We start from the raw sequence: 18,311 nt of genomic DNA, 5'->3' as shown, positions 1-18,311 counted from the left end.
CACAGGGTGCATATGCATAGTGGTTTGGTAGAGTTTGCTGACAACTAGTACTGTACTTCGTTTGACAATAAACCTGGCTGGATGCCTTTGAGCCTTTTCTGATTTTGTAGTCCTTTGGGGCTCTCTTGGAGTCTACTATATTAACCAATTGCACAGGGCTAATATAATATACAGAGGGAGCATATGCATGTAGATGAACAATTATCATTATAGATGGAATAGGAGACCTGTCAGGGTACCACATTGATGATTACTGACAAACACACGGGAATGATCTGTATTTGCAGAACTCAGCCAAGCAAAATGGGTCAAGTTCAATGTTCCCTGCAAGCTGTGTGCTTGCGAGGCTACTCAGGAGAAATTCTGATTAGCAGAGTGCCCAGAGTTAGGCATGTGTTTCTCCTGGTGGCGCACAGTCTTACATGCCTTGGTGCACATAAAATTTATTCTGCACATGGATGGAGAAAGTTGATTTACCAAAGGTTGGCACAGTCAGGTGGTAGGGATATTGACTCCCTAGAGACTCCTGTTACTGGGCCTGAACAAAACATTCCTGATGTAACGCACACACTTATTGTCCCATGTGGTAGTACCTAAACCACTTACAGAGAAAGAACTAGCTTCCTACATAGTCTTAACTGCCAGCCAGATGACTTTTAGCTCAAACTGTAGGTGCCCAAGCACTAAGCTCCAGAAGGCCTAGGTTCAAGTCTACCTGTTGGTAGTTACACCATCACATCCTCTCTTCAACACTTTGCTGCTTGGGTAGTTTTATGTTGGTTAAAGCAAACTGAAACAGGAGAGAAAGTGGTTGTAGTACTAACCACATGTAATGTGAAAGAAGGCTGCTTACCCTGTTCAAAGAAAAAAGAGAACACTCCTTTTGTTCTTCTGGCTTTGAGCCTGGAGTTCTGTTTTCTGAGCCTGTAGAGTTCACTCAGTTCATATGTTTAAACCTTCTGTGCACTCATGAGGGCTAGAAATATACTTTATTTTAAATGAAACCTGAAATTCCTACCTAATAAGATGGTTTCAGAAAAAAAAGTCAAATGACGTGAGAATTATGACAAAAGAATGGTAGTTGGCTACATGTCCTATGTCCAAAAATCCCCTATGGACTAAGTGGCAAAGGACTTGGTGAAATAGGAGAGGGTTATAAGATGGATGGAGGGCTGGGGAAGGGTGTTTCTGCTGTCCTCTGGTGATATGTGGTATTCTAGTAGCCATATTCGTCCCAAGATATTAGAGAGACAAGGCTGAGGAGGTAAGGTCTTTTATTGGACTAACCTCTGCTGGTGAAAGAGACAAGCTTTCAAGCTTCTCAGTGCTCTGCTTCAGGCCTGGGAAATGTAGTCAGAGTACTCGGCTGAACAGATTGTTTAGCGTAAGCAGCTACCACAAGTCAAGGGACTATTCAAAGGCTACATCCACACTTACCGGGAATGTTGATGGCTGCTGTGCAATTTGAGGTATGCCAATTGTGCACCTAAAATCGATTCTACAGCTGTTGACTTTGGTCCCTGTTCTCACTGCAGAATGTCAACGCAAGTGCTCCTCCTGCTGACATTCCTCAATCCTTGCAGCTCACAAGGTGTTCTGGGGTTGACATTGACCCCAGAATGCGCTATTTCGTGCATGCACAAAATGGTGCCCCAGGAAATTGCGGCCAGTGTAGACCTGGCCAAAGTGAAGTCCCCTTTGCTGCACCTTGGAGGAAGGGAAATAGAGGAGGAATATGGGGGGGGGCAGGGGGTTTAGCCTGTAGCACTAATAAATCCAGTGTTCCTATGCAGTCCATCATGTTGAGTATCAAGCAAAATGATTAAGTTAAGCTCCCAGCTTTGTCTTTCAAAGGTGTTATTCAGATTTCCTTTTACTAACTGTAACCCTGCATAGACAGGGCTGTGTTGATGTGAGAGCATGTGGTGGATTCCACCTCTTCTTTCTTCCAGCACACTCATCTCCCAGCCCCTCCCAGGCTCTCCTTTGTCCATCTCTCTCACTCTTCTTCCTTTGTCTTTCATTTCGACCTCTTCCCTGTCTTTGCCTGCCTCTTCACACCAGCATTTATTTATTTATTTATTTGTTTGTTTATGTCTGTCTGTCACCCTGGTGTGTCCCTCTCTCTCTTTTCCTAGTTTCTTGCTTTCTCGCTTTCTCTCCTGCTCAGCCTCTCCACCGGGCGAAGGGGCGGAGCCCTGCAAGACTAGAACTACAGCTCCCAGCTTGCCCCGGGCTCTCACCGGAATAAGCCCTGGTGCACCGGTATAAGGGACCAGGACCCAGCCTGTCGCCTCTTAAAGGCGCCGCCCTGGCTAGCTACTGCTGTCCTGCCGAGGAGGTGAGCAGTCGGGGCAGTTTTAAAGGGGCCGGGGGTGTCAGGGGGCGCTGGGGGGTGTGGAGCGGGGAGGCAACCACGTGGAAAATGTGTGGGGGGCACTTGGGGGCGGGACCCGTGTCCAAAGTGGGGAGGGGGTAAGGGGGGTATTGGGTATGGGGAGGGAGTCATGTCCAAAGGGGGTGGTATGGGGGTTGTTCCCTTTTCCAAAGGCTTGAGGGGGACGGGGTGCCATCAAATTATGCAGCTTCTCGGGAAGGGAGAGTCAAAGGCGAGTCAAGTCTGGCTTTGGAATCGACCCCGTTTGAAAGACGGTCCTGAGCAAACACGTTTAATCTGAAGGTGTCCTGCAAAAGAAGCAATGAAGTGGGACCGGTTCCCTTCTTTTCCTGCAAACCCAGCCCACAAGACTTTCCTTGGGAATCTAGATCTTAGTTGGCTCTTGGCACAGAGACTTCCAGGTTGCTTGGAGTCTTGGCCCAGCCTTGGGTCTGAATCCCCCCATTAACTGGGATGCCAACACCAGGTTAGCAGTGCAGGTAATGGAACTGGTGGGGGTTTCTGGACAGAAATGCCCAGTGTGGCCAAAGCTTGTACACAGTGTGGTGGTAACTTTCATTCAGACGGTTTAAAAAAACCTTGGGGATTTTGAAATGTTTTCTCAACAAACACTGGGGAGGCCAAGGAAGTACACACCCTCAGTTAGGGAGGAAGAAGAGGATGTGAGAGCCCTCAAGCAAACATTTGACTCTTCTGGGAAGCTCTTCTGCAAAAGAGACAAGCTAGTGTTCTTTATTTTAAGGCCTTAAAAAAAAAAAAAAAAAGACCACCACCAAAAAACACTCTTAAATTTTCCTGTAGGGTCTCCTAGATGTCTTTTATACTTCACAACAAAACTAAGGCCCTGGCCTGTATTCAGAGTGGCATTAATTGAATTTTAAATTGGTTCACATACTGATTTAGCTAAACTTAGTAAAGACACCCTTAGCATTGTCAACTGGAACTGTTTAGGAATCGTGAGTCAGTCATGAGATCAGGTTAAAATCTTGAGATTCAAAGAGAATAGTTTTTTAAAATTTAGCTTTTAGTTTTGAGTCTCTAAGGGTCACATTTTAAAGCACAGTTTCCACAGTCAAGAGGGCTAAGAACTTTTTTGTTTAAAAAAAAAAAAAACAAAAAACAAACACACATAAAGCTATCCTCTGAAAAATCCACCAAAAAGCAGAGTGACAACTTGAATATTAAAAATTCACTCCTAGTATGAGGCATTAAATTTCTTTAAAAGCACATGTTACTAACTACTTGGTTAAAATCGTGTTTCTGGTTATATAAAGTGCTCTTCCACAGCCAGAGATGACGGGGTTAAGATCTGTCTACACAGTGAGTATAACATTGTCTCCTATAGGGCCTCAGAGCACCACCTTATATTTCCTTCTCATCTCTAATGTACAAGTGAACACCAGACAGCAGTGCCTTCCCTAAAACCAGTAAGCAGGTGCCCTAGGGACTATCAGAGGAAAAAATCATCATGACCAGGTCTTCAAAAGAAATTCTGAGAGGTCCAGATAGTCTTTGCACGGTGATCCAAAAGTTTCCCCTTGCACCTAACCTCTTCTAATGGCATGAAAATGAATCAGGAATAAGGTAAGGTGTCAATTTCAGATGGATTCTCTGGTCCTGATTAACTCCATGTGTAAATACTCTTATTCTAGAGTAAAACTGCTTTATTCTGCACCTGATCTTAATCCATTGCTGATTCAGATAAGGTGTAAGAGTATCCATGTATATGGAACTGATCAGAAATCATCTCCCATGTCAACACACCATAAATAATCTGTCTTATCATCCCTCAGTCTTTTTTCTCCGGCTTCTGTCTCATTTGGGCACATAGGCTAGGCTGGGTCCTCTGCCATTCAGTTGCTGGAAAATTGAATTCTTCTTTCCAATTTGATGCTATTTGGCAACTATTGATTCCCCTCGTCTCTGCCTATGTGTTTCTAATTTAGCTAAACTGATAGGAGATCAGATTAGTGGTCCCTTCTGGATATATGAGACTATGAGAACAGGACTGATGCTTTTAAGCTACTTCCTGGGTGCAACAGTGTTAACTGTGCATATCTGGGGAGGAGAGGGATCATGGGAGTTAAGCCATCTGGTGCTGGTTCTCTTCTATATGTTTTGATCTGTTCTTCCTCACTGTACTATCTGAGCAACTTCCATTATTGCATTAAGCAATGTGACTATCATCTCATGTGTGATCTGTTCTCTCATGTTCTCCCCAGGGGGTGATGTATATGCCACATCTTGTTTGTTCAGGTGGCCAGCACTCAAAGCCAGGGCCATATTTTCACATATATTCTGCACACAACCTGCTCTTAAATATTTCTGAGGATGCAGATTCCACAACCTCTCCAGGTAACTTATTCTGGTGCTTAACCACTCTGACAAGAAGCTTTTCCTAATGTCCAGCCTAAACCTCTTGCTGAAATTTAACACTGTTGCCTTTTGTTTTGTCCTCAGAGGTTAAGCAGACTATTTTTTTCTCTCTTCCTTGTAACAACCTTTTGGATACTTGAAAGCTGTTTTGTCCCTTCTCATTCTTCTTTTTTTCACACAATGTTAGTCCAGAGAGATTCGTCACAGCGTTGGCCATTGTAACAATGGAGATGTGTTGAAGTGTGCTGACAGGGTCTGGTGCTGTGTTAAGTTGATCCTGGAGAGCTTGGGGTGTTTGAAGGCCTGCCAAGGGGGTTCAAGATGGATTTTTGTGTAGATGTTGCCCTGTTAAGTGTGGGTTGTAGTTTGATAAATTACAGGGCAGGATGGTGAGTGATAGATAGGGATGTGTGGTTCAGTTTGGTTTTCCTTCTGTGTTGAAGCAGGTTCAGAGTGTTGGGATGGCCCTTTCCTGGATATGATCTAACTCGCTGGCAGAGTGTCCTTTTTGGGTGTCTTTCTTCCACCCACAGACCTTGGCTGGATAAAAGATAGTACCATACCCAGCTTGTTTGGTGAAGGTGTTTATCCTGGGTTTGGCCCCTATGACAGGAGAGGGGGTAATGTATCACTTCACATGGAATGGGCTCTTGAATTGTGGGTTAACTCCTTATGCTAAATAATCTGTTCCAGCTTGTATTTGGCTGTGACACTGCATGTGCTTCCTGGGCCTGACAAAGAGCTCTGTAAGCTCAAAAGCTTGTCTTGTTCCCCAACAGAAACTGGTCCAATATTAATTACCTCATCCACCCTGTCTTGCTAATATTCTGGGACAGACGTCACTCCAGCAACACTGCAGTCAAAGCCATACATCTATCCCTCAAATGCAGGCTGCAGACTATCCAGCTGGAAGAAGGGAATGCAGGACACGCTCCAGCTGCCCTGATGAGGGATCCAAATGTGTCTGCAACATAGAAAGCAGGTTAAACTGGTTTCAGAGCCTTATCTTGCAAATCTGCAGGGTCCCACTGGCTGGACTGTGGCCACAGTTTGTTGTTCACTTTGTTTCTCTTCAAACTATTGAGAGTTGAAGCCAATTATGCTGCGAATGGGTATTCCCAACAGCCAGCACTTAATGGTGCAGCAAATTGACTGATGGGCCAGCAAATACAGCTGGGAATCACTGAAGGGGTAGAGCAAGGGAAGTGGTACATAATGGATATAACTCAATTGTTAAAGCTTGGTGGCTACTACAAGAGCCTCCGCCTCTTATTCAGTTCTTCCCAGATGCTTTACAAAAGTTGGTTAACCCTTTGTTGCGACAAAGATGGGTGTTTATACTGCACCGTGGGGTCTGGCTTGTGGCCAGTGGGCTACAGCAGTACAAATGTTGAATTACTGATGGGAAGGTGAGGCACAAGGGTTGTGCTGCTTGTCCAAGAGCTGATGATAGTGGTGTGGTCTCTTGCTCTAACCACCATGTGACACGGATGCCACTGAATCGCTTATCAGGACAACTTGGGAGCAGTGTTCCGTATAAGCCGCACGTGTGCAGCTGCTCAGTTGTAAATGCTGCCCTTCTAATTAGCTGTGGGCGCTCTGGGATGGGTCTTGTTTCTGCTGGTGGTGTACACTTACACAAGTAGGTGCATGGTGTAAAACGTTTCATTTGCACAAGAATGAAAACAGTCCGGCCCAGGGATGGAAAAGGCTAGCAGGGACGTTGCTTGAGAGGCTAGCACAGGTTGAAGTGTAATCCTTCCCCAGAGGTTGCGTGGGTGTTGGCAAAACACACAATTGAGGCAGGTACATTGTGATGAGACTAAAAACCAGGGCTGGGGAGGGTTATCATGTTTCTGAGGTTGGGGTATCTGCTTGCTGTCTTTCTGCCACAGGAATTTACTGGGCTGGGCAGAGCTTTTGTTAGGGTGAACTGAAAAAAATCAGTCATGTTCTCAGCATAGGGAGTGAAGGAAAGTAACAGGTTATTTTAAGAGAATTATTTCCTCTGCGGTGTAACAGAAGCTGAGGCCCATCTTTAGCCATCCTCCAGCCTGCGTACATCCAGCACCTGATGAATCCAAACCACAGGCTTATGTTTTTGCACCTGCATGGCTGGTATTAAAACAGCCACAAAGGTCTGAGAAGGGGGTAGCTAGGAACTGTCCTTTCAACTGAGCTCTTAGGCCGTGTCTACACGTGCCCCAAACTTCGAAATGGCCATGCAAGTGGCCATTTCGAAGTTTACTAATGAAGCGCTGAAATACATATTCAGCGCTTCATTAGCGTGCGGGCGGCAGCGGCGCTTCGAAATTGACGCGCCTTGCCGCCGTGCGGCGCGTCCAGACGGGGCTCCTTTTCGAAAGGGCCCCGCCTACTTCGAAGTCCCCTTATTCCCATGAGCTCATGGGAATAAGGGGACTTCGAAGAAGGTGGTGTCCTTTTGAAAAGGAGCCCCGTCTGGACGTGCTGCGCGGTGGCAACCTGTGTCAATTTTGAAGCGCCGCTGCCGCCCGCATGCTAATGAAGCGCTGAATATGCATTTCAGCGCTTCATTAGTAAACTTCGAAATGGCCATTTGCATGGCCATTTCGAAGTTTGGGGCACGTGTAGACGTAGCCCTAGTCTGGAGAACTCAACTAAGCTCCTCTCGGAGCACCAGTTGCTATGATGTGCATCACCACAACATTGTGCTAGGTGCGATACACAGAACAGAAAGGTTGCATTTCTAATCAGAAACAGCCTATCTGTAAAGGAAGATTTGGGGTGGGGCGCAAAGCGTAATAATTACCTGGAGGCAGGGGACGAAAAGGTGGCTGGCAGCAGTTTTTTAAAAAAAAAAAAAAAAAAAAAAAAAAAAAAATCTAGTGAGGCTAACTCAACCCTTCACCTTTCCAAGGTAAAGTGACAGTCCACACATCCTGCATGCAGGCCATTTGGACTAGACCTTCAAAGCAGGGTTCTTTCAGCCCTGCATAGCTAAAGATCCTAGGTCACTCTTCTTATGAAAGGACCTTTACCTAAATCAGTCTCTGATACTGCTGTGCAGCTGTGGAATATTGTTCCTCACCAGAGCTGGCAGCATTTCAGTATGCTGTGTACACAGACTGGAAAGGGCTGTGGAATGAGGTGCTACAAAAAGGTAAAACCTCTCTCCACAAGTGTTTTTTGAATGGTCTATACAATCCACCTGCAGGTTTGTCCCTCAGTGTGGGTGCTATTGCTATTCAGACCCAAGCACCCTTGCAGCATCTGTGATACAGAGTCAGTTCCCCTTGCTGCAATGAGATGCTCAGCTGTGAACCCAGTTCTCCCATACGGCAGGGCTGAGCATCGCTGCTAGGAGGGCCTGCTTGAGGACGCGTCTTCCCATGATGAGCTAAAGGGTGTGGCCATGCTCCTGTAGTGCTTTCGTGAAGATGCTCTTATTCTGATGGGTGAACTGTGCTTCAGTTCATCTCTCAGAGACGTATCTATGTTGGCAGAAGTGCTATCTACATCATGCTGTCTGCACTGGGGTGTTAGGTCCATATCACTACATCACTGGTGGTGTTCATTTTTCAACCCCTGTCCCCATTGATGTGAGGAGGCTAATATAGATCTGACATGTTGTCCTTTCCTGTGCATTATTCTGTTCATGGGGCACATGGGGGACTCCCCTTGCACCTTTGTTGGCTGAACTTACAAGGCAGGGCACTCAGTCTGATGATGTATAGAACATGGTAGCTTCTGAACATGGGGTCTGATCAATAGACATCTCTGGGTAGAATCGCATTTTTGGGGGGGAAAATGGGGAGGGGGGAGGTACAGAGACTTTGTTAACCCTTTACCAGATCCACAGCTTCAAGCACATCTGCAAACAGGCTGTACAGCAAAGAACTCGTTGCTGAGTTCTGTTACTTTCTTCCAGTAGAACAACCCCCACCATCGCTGCTGTGCCTCTCCTCCAAATGGTTTAGTGCATAAGAAGGCCCATTCTGAGTCAGAGCAAGGGACCATCTAACCCAGTGTCTTGTCTTCCAACAGTGGGCAATGACAGGGACCTTACAGGGAATCATCCAAGGATCTCTCCTCTGTTGGGTATTCCTAGCGTCAAACCAGAAGGAGCTAGGGGCTCCCCCCCCGCTCATCCTGGCTAAGAGCCATTGATGGACCTGTCCTCCATGAATTTATCTAGCCCTTTTCTGAGCCCTGTTTATAGTCTTAGACTTCACAACATCCTCTGGCAAGGAGTTCCGCAGGTTGACTGTGCATTGTGCGAAGAAATACTTCCTTTTGTGGGCTTTAAATATGCTACCTATTTATTTCCTTTTGGTGACACCTCATTTTCACATTGTGGGATGGAGTAAATAACTCATCTTTAGTCACTTTCTCCACACCAGTCATGATTTTATAGACTTCTATTATGTCCCCCCTTAGTCTTCTCTTTTTTAAGAGGAAAAGTCCCTCTCTTATTAATTTCCCCTCACAAGGCTCTTAACCCCTAATCCTTTTTCTTGCCCTCTTCTGAACCTCTTCCAATGCCAAGATATCTTTGAGATGAGGTGACCACATCTTTGGGCAGTATTCAAGACGTTAGTGTGCCATGGATTTATATAGCAGCAAAAAGATATTCTTTGTCTTAGTATCTCTTAATGATTCCCAACACTCTGTTTGCTTGGTTGACTGCCGCTGCACGTTGAGTGGATGGTTTTCAGAGAATTATCCACAGTGACTCTCTAAGATCTCTCTTGACTGATAATAGCTAATTTTGTTCTCATCATTTTATATCTACAGTTGGGATTATGGGTTCCAGTAGGCATTGCTGTGCGTTTATCAACATTGAATTTCATCTGCCATTTTTGTTGCACAGTTACCTAGTTTTGTGAGATCCTTTTGAAACTCTTCAGTCTGCTTTGGACTGAACTGTCTTGAGCAGTTTTGTATCACCTACAGATGTTTGCCACTTCACTGTTTCCCCCTTCTCCAGATCATTTATAGATATGTTGAATAGGATTGGTCCTCATATGGACCACTGGGGTACACCACTAGTTAACCACTCTCCAGTCTGAAAACTGACCATTTATCCCTACCCTTTGTTTCTTGTCTCTTAACCAGTTATCAGTCCATGAGAGGACGTTCCCTCTTATCCCAAGGCAGCTTTGCTTAAGAAACCTGAATTAGTGATCTCCCAGACAGAAGAGAAGTAACCAGTCGGAGAAGGGCACTTGGTACCTCTGGCGTCAGGGTGGAGAAGGAGGACCCTGGCATGAGAGAAGGCAGAAGAGAGGTGCACACAGCTGTGGGACTGAGCAGGCAGAAAATGGGGAGTCCTGGTGTAGGGGGAATCTTTCTGGTGGGGGGAGGGAAATGTGGGACCTGGTGTGGAGAGAGGAAGGAGTGCAGGGGAACTGACCATGTGAGCCAGTGGCAAGTCTACACACCTGTCTCCTAGTGTCAGATCTGCCTCCTCTAACTGGGGGTCTGTCTGTTTGCTTTCATCTGGACAGATGTTTCTCTCTGGGCTCTGGCTGTAGGATGTTGGAGAATCAAGAGCAAGAAGTAAGGCTCTCCCAAGTTTTTGCTCTCTCCTGTTCTGGGGTTGGGGGGCTGGCAGGTTGCGGGGCGCATGGAGGCTTTGAAGTCAAACCAAGGGGGAACTGGAGTGGTGAGTGAGTTAGCGCTAGCTAACCGGGAGCTGTGCATGTGGGGAACCCTTGGCTGACAAGCATGGTTTGCAGGGCCAGGAGGGGTGGTCAGGGCAGGTGCTGTCTGCCTAGTACAGCTGCTGCAGTGTGGGCCTGAAAGGGTCAGAGGGGTGGGAGAACTAGTTTGGGGAGATTCTGCAGGGAGAATGAATCTCAGCCTGCTTCCTCTCCGGAGTCAGGTGCTCCTGAGATTCTCTACCCTCTTCTCCAAGGCAGCAGCACTTGCCTGTTCTGTCACTTCACTTGCAGGCCTTGCCACTGGCTGCTCTGGGCTGCAGGTGACAGCTTGGTGAAAGGAGGTCACGAGCAGGCTTGCATGGGACTGTTGCAAACCTCTCCTTGGAGTAAGGCAATGTTTCTCTGCCCTCAGGAGCTGACCACTGTACGTGTTCAGGACCCTCGGATCCAGAACGAAGGCTCCTGGAATTCCTATGTGGATTACAAAATCTTCCTCCATGTGAGTGCAGAGCGGCTGAGGGGACTGTGGGAATGGCCCCGACTCTGACACTGCCCTGGGGTGTCTCCATCCCCAGTGCCTAGCCAGGTGTAAAATGCTACCTTCCAATCTGGCACTGCTTTGTAGTGGTGTACGAGGCTGTGCAGGGCGCTGGACACTCAGCCCCAGGGCTGCTCCACTCCAGCCACTTCAAATCCCAGTGTGGTCAGCTCTGCCTGTCCGTGCTTCCAGCTGGACACATTCAATGCTGGCTTCCGAGAAGACTGCCCAGTCTGCTCTGATAGTAACTCTGAAAGAGGCTCCTTGGCCAAAATTCCCCTTTGTAGTTAATGCAGTTTGATCCCATCCCCTTGCAGAGGTGGCTGCAGCATTCTTCTGCATAGGGCTTGCTTAGCACTGTCTAGTTATCTGGGCTTTAACTAGCTGATCTTTTATCTCTTGCCCCCAACCAGAGGGGAAGCTGCCTCTGTGGGCACCTCTTTAGGTAATTACAGTTATTAATGAAATTTCAGCAAGGGAGGTTTAGGCTGGATATCAGAAAAAGCTTCCTAACTGTCAGGGTGGTGAAGCACTGGAATAAATTGCCTACGGAGGTTGTGGAATCTCCATCATTGGAGATTTTCAAGAGCAGGTCAGATGAACACCTGTTGGGATGGTCTTGATGGTGCTTGGCTGTGATGTAAGAGCAGGGACTGGTCTGGATGACTGCTCGAGGTCCCTTCCAGTTCTAGGATTCTATGACCCCATTGCCTGGGTGTCAGAACAAGTTCCAGCAGCAAGTTGGGGCCATGATCAGAGCATTGTGCGAGGTTTCAGCTCCGCGTTCAGGCCATGAAGTCATGCTCACCCCCTACTCTCCTGCTAGTTTGCACTTTCAGTCCTGCTGCTCCCACTGATGTCAATGAGTGTGGAAGCTCTGCTCGCAACTTAATGTCATGTTCTAGTTCAGATCAGAACATTCCCCTGGTCACATGGCACAGCAGGGCATTATCGGAAGAATGAGCTGGCTTGTCTGTTTTTCCCCCCCCACTCCTCTGGGCATCCTACAAGGAGCCATCTCTGACCATTCAGCTCCTCCCACACTGCGTTCTCTCAGTTTTTTCCCATCCATGTGTGGAATACATCTTATGTGCACTGAGGCATGGGTGGATGTGCACCACCAATAGAAACACACACCGGCTGTGGGTGCTCTGCCAATCAGCTGGGTGGCATCCAATGAATCTCTCCTGGGCGGCCACCCAAGCGCTCAGCTTACAGAGAACACTGCTCCCATGTCTCCTTTCACAGACCAACAGTAAGGCCTTTACCGCCAAGACGTCGTGTGTGCGCAGACGGTACCGTGAATTTGTGTGGCTGAGGAAGCAGCTGCAGAAAAATGCTGGTTTAGTGTAAGTGTGTAAAATTCCTTCTTCACTTCCTGAATGCAGAGATGTGGGGTAGATTGACCCTCCTGTAGGATGAGGCATTGTAGGCAGTGGAGAGCTGGGGCAATAGAAACTGGCCCATAGAGTTGACTGCACCCACCAATTCCAAGTCTAAGGCTCCTTTATGGGGTGGTGGAAGTCAGGTGAGCTGAGCCCTAGTAGCTGACTGGAGGCTGGTCATGCTGGGCTGGCATGAGTGGGTGCCCAGCACCAATGTACATACCTAACCAAGGGCCAGGTTTCCTTCAGCTCAGCATCTGAATTTTTGCCTCTGTGAGAACTGGACTTCTCTCCCTGGGGGTTTCCTGTTCACTGTAGCAGGGGTTGGTTGGCTGTGTAAAGCTGGGCCCAGGATCTCTGCAGTCTCTGAAGGTTGGGTGAGTAAAAACACACTCTGCTGTTTGCATGTGTCAGACGCTGAGCCACTCCTCCTGCCTCACCTCTTCCTGTGATGTAGGAACCAGCAGCTCCTGAGCTGTTTTCCCTCCTCTGCTCTTTCCCTCAGGCCCGTCCCGGAGCTGCCAGGGAAATCCACCTTCTTTGCATGCAGCACTGATGAGTTTATTGAGAATCGGAGACAGGGGCTCCAGCAGTTCCTGGAGAAGTGAGTGGAAGAGATACTGTTCTCCCACATGGCTGGCTTGGCACTTGCTCCACTGTGCAGCCGAAATGGGTTTGGGAGATGGGTGAGGGGCTATTCACTTCTCAGCCCTGCTTCCCAGTAGGACAGAGGTTGCTTAATTCCTCAGTTTCCCTGGCTTGAGGGGAAGCAGGGAGGCACGTTCACACCAGGGAGCCTGGATTGGGAGGAGGTAACACTGCCATGGGACAGAAATGGTGTTGTGCAGACCAGTGTGTTGTATATACTCTGTCTCTCTCCAGGGTAATGCAGAACGTGGTGCTCCTGTCAGACAGCCAGTTGCATCTCTTCCTGCAGAGCCAGCTGTCCGTGCCTGAGATAGAGGCCTGCGTGCAGGGCCAGAGCCCCCTGACCGTCACGGATGCTATCCTCCACTACGCCATGTCAAACTGCGGCTGGGTGCAGGAAGATGCCCGCCCTGCTTTTGGGGCCGGGGCAGAACACTATGGCAGGTACTGGGGCAGTGGAGAGTGCGTTGGCTTTCAGCAAGACCAATAGCTGCGAGCAGGCAAAGCATCAATCCCCTTGTGGAGCTGGTCTGTGTTAATCAGGTGTAGTTGTGCCTCCTCCAAACAAAGCAGGAGTACCCCAATAGCCTAGCTCATAATGTAGCTATCGGCCTTACCACAGCTCAGCCACTGCATCAGCTGTTGTGACCAAGTGGAGTCAAATGTGCTTGGTATGATCCTCCCAAGAGCGGTGAGGCTTTAATTCACGTGATCTCCAGCATTTGTCCTGGCTGGCTTGGAGTCTTTCCCCTTGATGTGCTCCATCTGCTAGGAAGGATCAGTCCAGAGTCCATCTGTGCTCAGCAGGCACAAGCATGTGCAATGCACCAGAGGCATCGGTAGGCCTGGAAATATAGGGACTGCATGTGCCAAAGGGCTCAGCTCCCTGTATGGCTCCTTTCTGGCTCCCCGTGTTAAGTGCTGAGCCCCCACCAGATTCATCCCTTACCTTGCTTCCCTTGGCTTCACTGCACATTTGGGACTTACACCTCCTGGTTTAGACCCAAGGCCAGCCCAGCTCAGCTGAGTCTGCATCCTGAGCATTGTCAGATGGCCAGGGTGATGAGTGATTGTCTTGCTCCAGTAGCAAAGCCACCTTGTGGCTGAACAACAAGTCCTGTGGCACCTTATAGACTGACAGATATTTTGGAGCAGGAGCTTTCGTGGGCAAAGACCCGCTTAATGCTCCAAAATATCTTAGTCTATAAGGTGCCACAGGACTTCTTGTTGTTCTCGAAGATACAGACTAACATGGCTACCTCTCTGATACTTGTGGCTGAAGAGGCTCTGCTCTGGGTGAGTGGCCAGGAGAGGAGACTGACACAGGTGAGAGGACAGATCTCAGCAGGGGAAAGGATGCCAGCCAAGCTCCTGTCTCCCCCACCTGTGGCTACAGTGGTAGATCTTTTAACAAGAGAACTGTCTTGTGCCCAGGATTAGTACCAATTTCTGTATGGCCCCTCGGCTAGCTGCAGAAGAGGCCCCCATGGCACAGAGGTGGGGGCAGGTGGCTGAAAGGAAGCCACCTGATGCTCTCCCCGCCCCCCCCCCCTCCCCCAGGCGCGTTTGTGTGATGGGGTGGGGGAATGACAACTTCGCCAGCTCCCCCTAGGATTGCTCCAATGGGGGTCAGCTGGACGGGGAGCAAGGTTTGGCCTGCACAGGTCCTAACGCTGCTGGCCGCTTGGCACCAGCGGTCACAGGAGCTGAGCGCAGGGTGAATGAGCAAAGGGCCTGTGCAACTCCTGCATCAGTACCTCACTGCTCCAGGTTGTTAGCCAGGGCAGGCTGGGTGGAGCATCCAGGTCTGTTCTGGAGTGGGGAGGCAGAGCCTCTAGCCTGGAACCCCTCTTCCTTCCTCACCCTCTTGTGCTTTCTCTCTGGAGCAGCGCTGGTCTGGGGACTCCCTCTCTTCAGAGTGGCTTGAAACCCCCATTGCTCTGGAACGACTTCGGCATGGAAGACAACCACTCGGATTCTCCGGTGGAGCGGCTGGAGACGGACTAAGCGGCATCAACTATCTTGCATGCCCTGTCTGGGAGCAATGGCTCTTGTTTGGCGGAGAGATGGGGATCTAGCCAGCAGGGAAGGATTGGGACCATATGGGGCATGTCATCCTCTTCCTCAGCCCCTCCACTGCCAGCAGCTACTGACCACCTCCTGCTGCCTTTGGGCTTGTTCTCGGCTGATGCAGGAGCTCTGTGCAAAGGGAACCAGTGCTCAGTAGAGCCCATGTTTGTTCCTCCCAAGGGCTTGGTCATTCTCTTGTGGGGGAGTTTGAACCCAAATCCAGCTGCTTGATCCTCTGTCCCCTTGGAGCAGGATCTTGAAGGCTGAGGCTCATCAGATCCTCCAGGAGCTGTTTCCTGGATCCCTGGGCCCAGTGGCTGCCTCCCTTGCCCTGTAGCAGGCCAGTCAGCTGGCCCAGCAGTGCTCAGTGGATTCTTGTCTCTAGAGCTAGACTGCATTGTGTTCCCCTTGGCAGCAGCTGTGTAGGTGCCAGTGGTGCTGCTTTGCACACCCCGAGAGCCACATTTAAACAGCTGCTGCAGGGTGGCCTCCCCTCAGTTGTGCTGAGTGGGAAATCCACACGCTGGGTCCAGATACACCTCCACACCTGGGCACTTCCTGGCACAGCTGGGTGTGCAGGGAGCTCCCATGGAGGTGGGGGGAGAGCAGGGTTGATTCCTCCATTGCTGTGGGTGGTGGGGGTGAGGATGAGGCCAGAAGGCTGGTTGCGTGCCCCTCTGCAGGGGAAGTCTATAGCTGCTTCTCTGCTGGAGACCAAACCTTGGGCTAGCACGGACTGGTCAGAGCTGACCAGCCAATGAAAGAGTGAAGGGGGAGAGGGGGTGATCCCTACTGTCAGCTGAGGAAAGATCCCCCTTGCCCTACCCTCTTGTTTCAGCCTGTTGGGTCCATTGATGCTGCTGCTCTTGGCACCTCCCTGTGCCTTTCCACCCACTGCACACTGGCCTCAGCCCTGAGCAGAGCTGCTCTGGCCTGAAATAAAAGTGAATACACAGGCCACATGGTGCTGGTGCTTTGTGTCTGGCAGCCTGGGGGAGGCAGCACTGTGACATGTAGGGGGAAATGCATCTTTTTGAGCTGGATGGCTTTCACAGTGGGGAGTGGGGCCCTCCAGCAGCACCTGGAGAAGGGGTCTTCCTCGTGGCAGGGTATGCTGGTGGCCCCCTGGGAGAGAACCTGCTTCTCTCTGGCTCTGGGACAGCAGACCTGGTACTAGGGGAGATGACACAGTGGGGCTCCCCTGGCAAGGGGGAGCAGAGGGACTTGGTTCCTGAGGTGCCAGTGTATGGCTTTGTTGGGGGGAGATGGGGAGCAAGGGGACAGAAGTTGGGACCGCCCTGCCAGCCCTCTCCAGCTGCAGGTGCATAACCAGTCTTTTGTTCCCTCTGCCATGTTACGGGCTTACTGCGTGGGGCTGAGAACCAGCCGGGGCTGCAGGCTGGTCCTGTGAGAGCTCAGTGGAGCAGGCACATGCTAAGGGCTGGGTGGGGGCAGGTGAGGGCCACCTTCGAGGCAGAAACACTGCCCAGCATGACTCAGTTTCCCTCACAGCACTTGCCCTGTTCCGCAGCCCATGTGAGCAGAGCCTGAGTGTGCCAGCCCAGGCTGCCCTGACAGCGAGCAGTGTGCCTGCTGCTGGGGCCAGGCTGGCAGAGTACCCAGCACTGGGTGCAGTTTCATGGCTGGGGCTGGGTGGGCATAGGACCTTGTAGAGAGTGTGTAACTCAGGTGTCAGCCTGCAGGAGGGTTTGTTTCCCCCTGCCCCCTTCTCTACTTGGGCATGTGGGGGGGAGGGGAGGGCGAAACCTACAGAGGAAAATCTAAAATGTCAAAAGAAGTTCATTTAAAAAACCTGACAGATGCTAGCTAATGGTAGCTGCTCTGCTGATTGGTTGGGGCTGCCTCATGAATATTCATAGAGCACAGCTCCAAATGGTGCAGCTGTGAGGCCAGCTGTGCCTGCAGCTCTGATCTAGAAACTTCCAGCCAGGAGCGGGTGGGGTTGGCTGCCCAGCCAAAACTGCCAGACCTGGTGGGAGTGGGGGGTGGCTGCTTCCCCAGACTGCCCCCCACACTGCACCAGCAGTGGCGGTTTGAGCAGCAGGGCCAGCAGCACTCAGGGCAGGCATGTACCTCTAGGCAAGCCAAGAGCAATGGGTACTGAGGCCAGGTGTACTGAATTGGGGCATGTGGCTGGCTCTGCCAGGGCCTGTCTGGCTCAGAGACACCTGCGAGGGCACAGCCTGCCCTGGGGTTTGCCCTTCAACACCAGTTTGAGTGCAGCAGCCTTCACCAGACAAAATTACCTCTGATTTTTTTTTTTCCATGGGTGTGGGGAGTAAGTTTTATATGCACTGCAGCAGGTGTGGATGCACATGACCTTGACAAACCTATGCTGACACCTGTGGGTGCTCTGCTAATCGGCTGAGCAGGATTTCAGTCCCTCCAGGGCAGCAGCCCAAAGACTCAGCTCACCAGAAACTCAGTTGCTGGATGTGTTGGCTAAATCTACTAACTGAAGCCTCCTAAATGCCTCCCTGCTAGCAGGTGCTTTCCTCCCTGCCCCTGGCTATATGCCACATTCTGGTGCTGGGGGGGTTGCAGCTAAGGGAATCCACTCCAGGGAATGCTTTGATGCCTGCATAAGAACAGCCAGAGTGGGTCAGACCAAAGGTCCATCTAACCCAGTATCCTGTTTGCCAACAGTAGCCGGTGCAGGTACTCCAGAGGGAGTGAACAGAACAGGGAGTCATCAAGTGATCCCGACTGTCGCCCATTCCCAGCTCCTGACAGAGGCCAGAGACACCATCCCTGCCTAGCCTGGCTAACAGCTATTGATGGACCTCCATCAATTTAGCTGGTTGTTTTCTGAACCCTGTCAAAGTCCTGGTCTTCACAACAGCCTCTGGCTGGGTGTTCCACAAGCCTAGCATGGGCTGTGGGACAAGAAACTTCCTTTTGTTTGTTTTAAACCTGCTACCTGTTAATTTGCTGAATCCCAGTTATGGGAACAAGTAAATAACTTTTGCTTATTCCCTTTTCCTGCACCTGTTGTGATTTTTATAGCCCTCTCTCCTGTCCCTACTTAGTCTCCTCTTTTCTGAGTTGAAAAATCTGTCTTTTAAATTGCTCTTCATAAGGCATCTCTTCCAAACCCTTATTTGTGCTTGTTGCCCTTTTCGGAACCTTTTCCAATGCCAAGATATCTTTGTTGAGATGAAGCAACCACATCTGTTGGCCATATTTAAGATTGTGGGCGTATCACAGCTTTATATAGCGGCAATCAGATA

At 49.8% G+C, this 18,311-nt stretch overlaps 1 protein-coding gene across 5 annotated transcripts; it reads left to right on the top strand.

The window, feature by feature from the left end:
* The first annotated feature begins 2,268 nt into the window (after positions 1 to 2,268).
* On the top strand, positions 2,269 to 18,060 carry SNX11 (sorting nexin 11). Of its 5 annotated transcripts, XM_074979165.1 has the most exons (10): positions 2,306 to 2,341; positions 3,744 to 3,982; positions 4,621 to 4,753; positions 5,554 to 5,756; positions 10,264 to 10,315; positions 10,832 to 10,918; positions 12,206 to 12,306; positions 12,848 to 12,946; positions 13,225 to 13,434; positions 14,880 to 16,020. In XM_074979165.1, exons 4-10 carry the CDS (start codon positions 5,659 to 5,661, stop codon positions 14,995 to 14,997), a joined length of 765 nt encoding a protein of 254 aa, XP_074835266.1. In that variant the 5' UTR covers positions 2,306 to 2,341; positions 3,744 to 3,982; positions 4,621 to 4,753; positions 5,554 to 5,658; the 3' UTR covers positions 14,998 to 16,020. The 5 variants fall into 5 exon arrangements, with proteins under 5 accessions (XP_074835267.1, XP_074835266.1, XP_074835269.1 ...); XM_074979168.1 differs by lacking the exons at positions 4,621 to 4,753; positions 5,554 to 5,756; positions 14,880 to 16,020 and adding exons at positions 9,872 to 10,043; positions 17,728 to 18,060; XM_074979167.1 differs by lacking the exons at positions 4,621 to 4,753; positions 5,554 to 5,756; positions 14,880 to 16,020 and adding an exon at positions 17,728 to 18,060.
* Positions 18,061 to 18,311: the final 251 nt, after the last annotated feature.

This window comes from Carettochelys insculpta, chromosome 28, assembly GCF_033958435.1.
Source record: "Carettochelys insculpta isolate YL-2023 chromosome 28, ASM3395843v1, whole genome shotgun sequence".
NCBI classification, from domain to species: domain Eukaryota; kingdom Metazoa; phylum Chordata; order Testudines; family Carettochelyidae; genus Carettochelys; species Carettochelys insculpta.
Note: the sequence above shows the minus strand (reverse complement) of the source record. Positions and strands in the feature narration are given on the sequence as shown.

Excerpts from the sequence above, each read along its gene's own strand:
- SNX11 (XM_074979164.1), top strand. The coding sequence starts at position 5,659 with ATGCAGGCTGCAGACTATCCAGCTGGAAGAAGGGAATGCAGGACACGC. Across the intron at positions 5,757-10,263 it reads GTCTGCAACATAGAAAGCAG|ATGTTTCTCTCTGGGCTCTG; the intron begins GTTAAACTGGTT and ends TCATCTGGACAG. Across the intron at positions 10,919-12,205 it reads ATTACAAAATCTTCCTCCAT|ACCAACAGTAAGGCCTTTAC; the intron begins GTGAGTGCAGAG and ends CTCCTTTCACAG.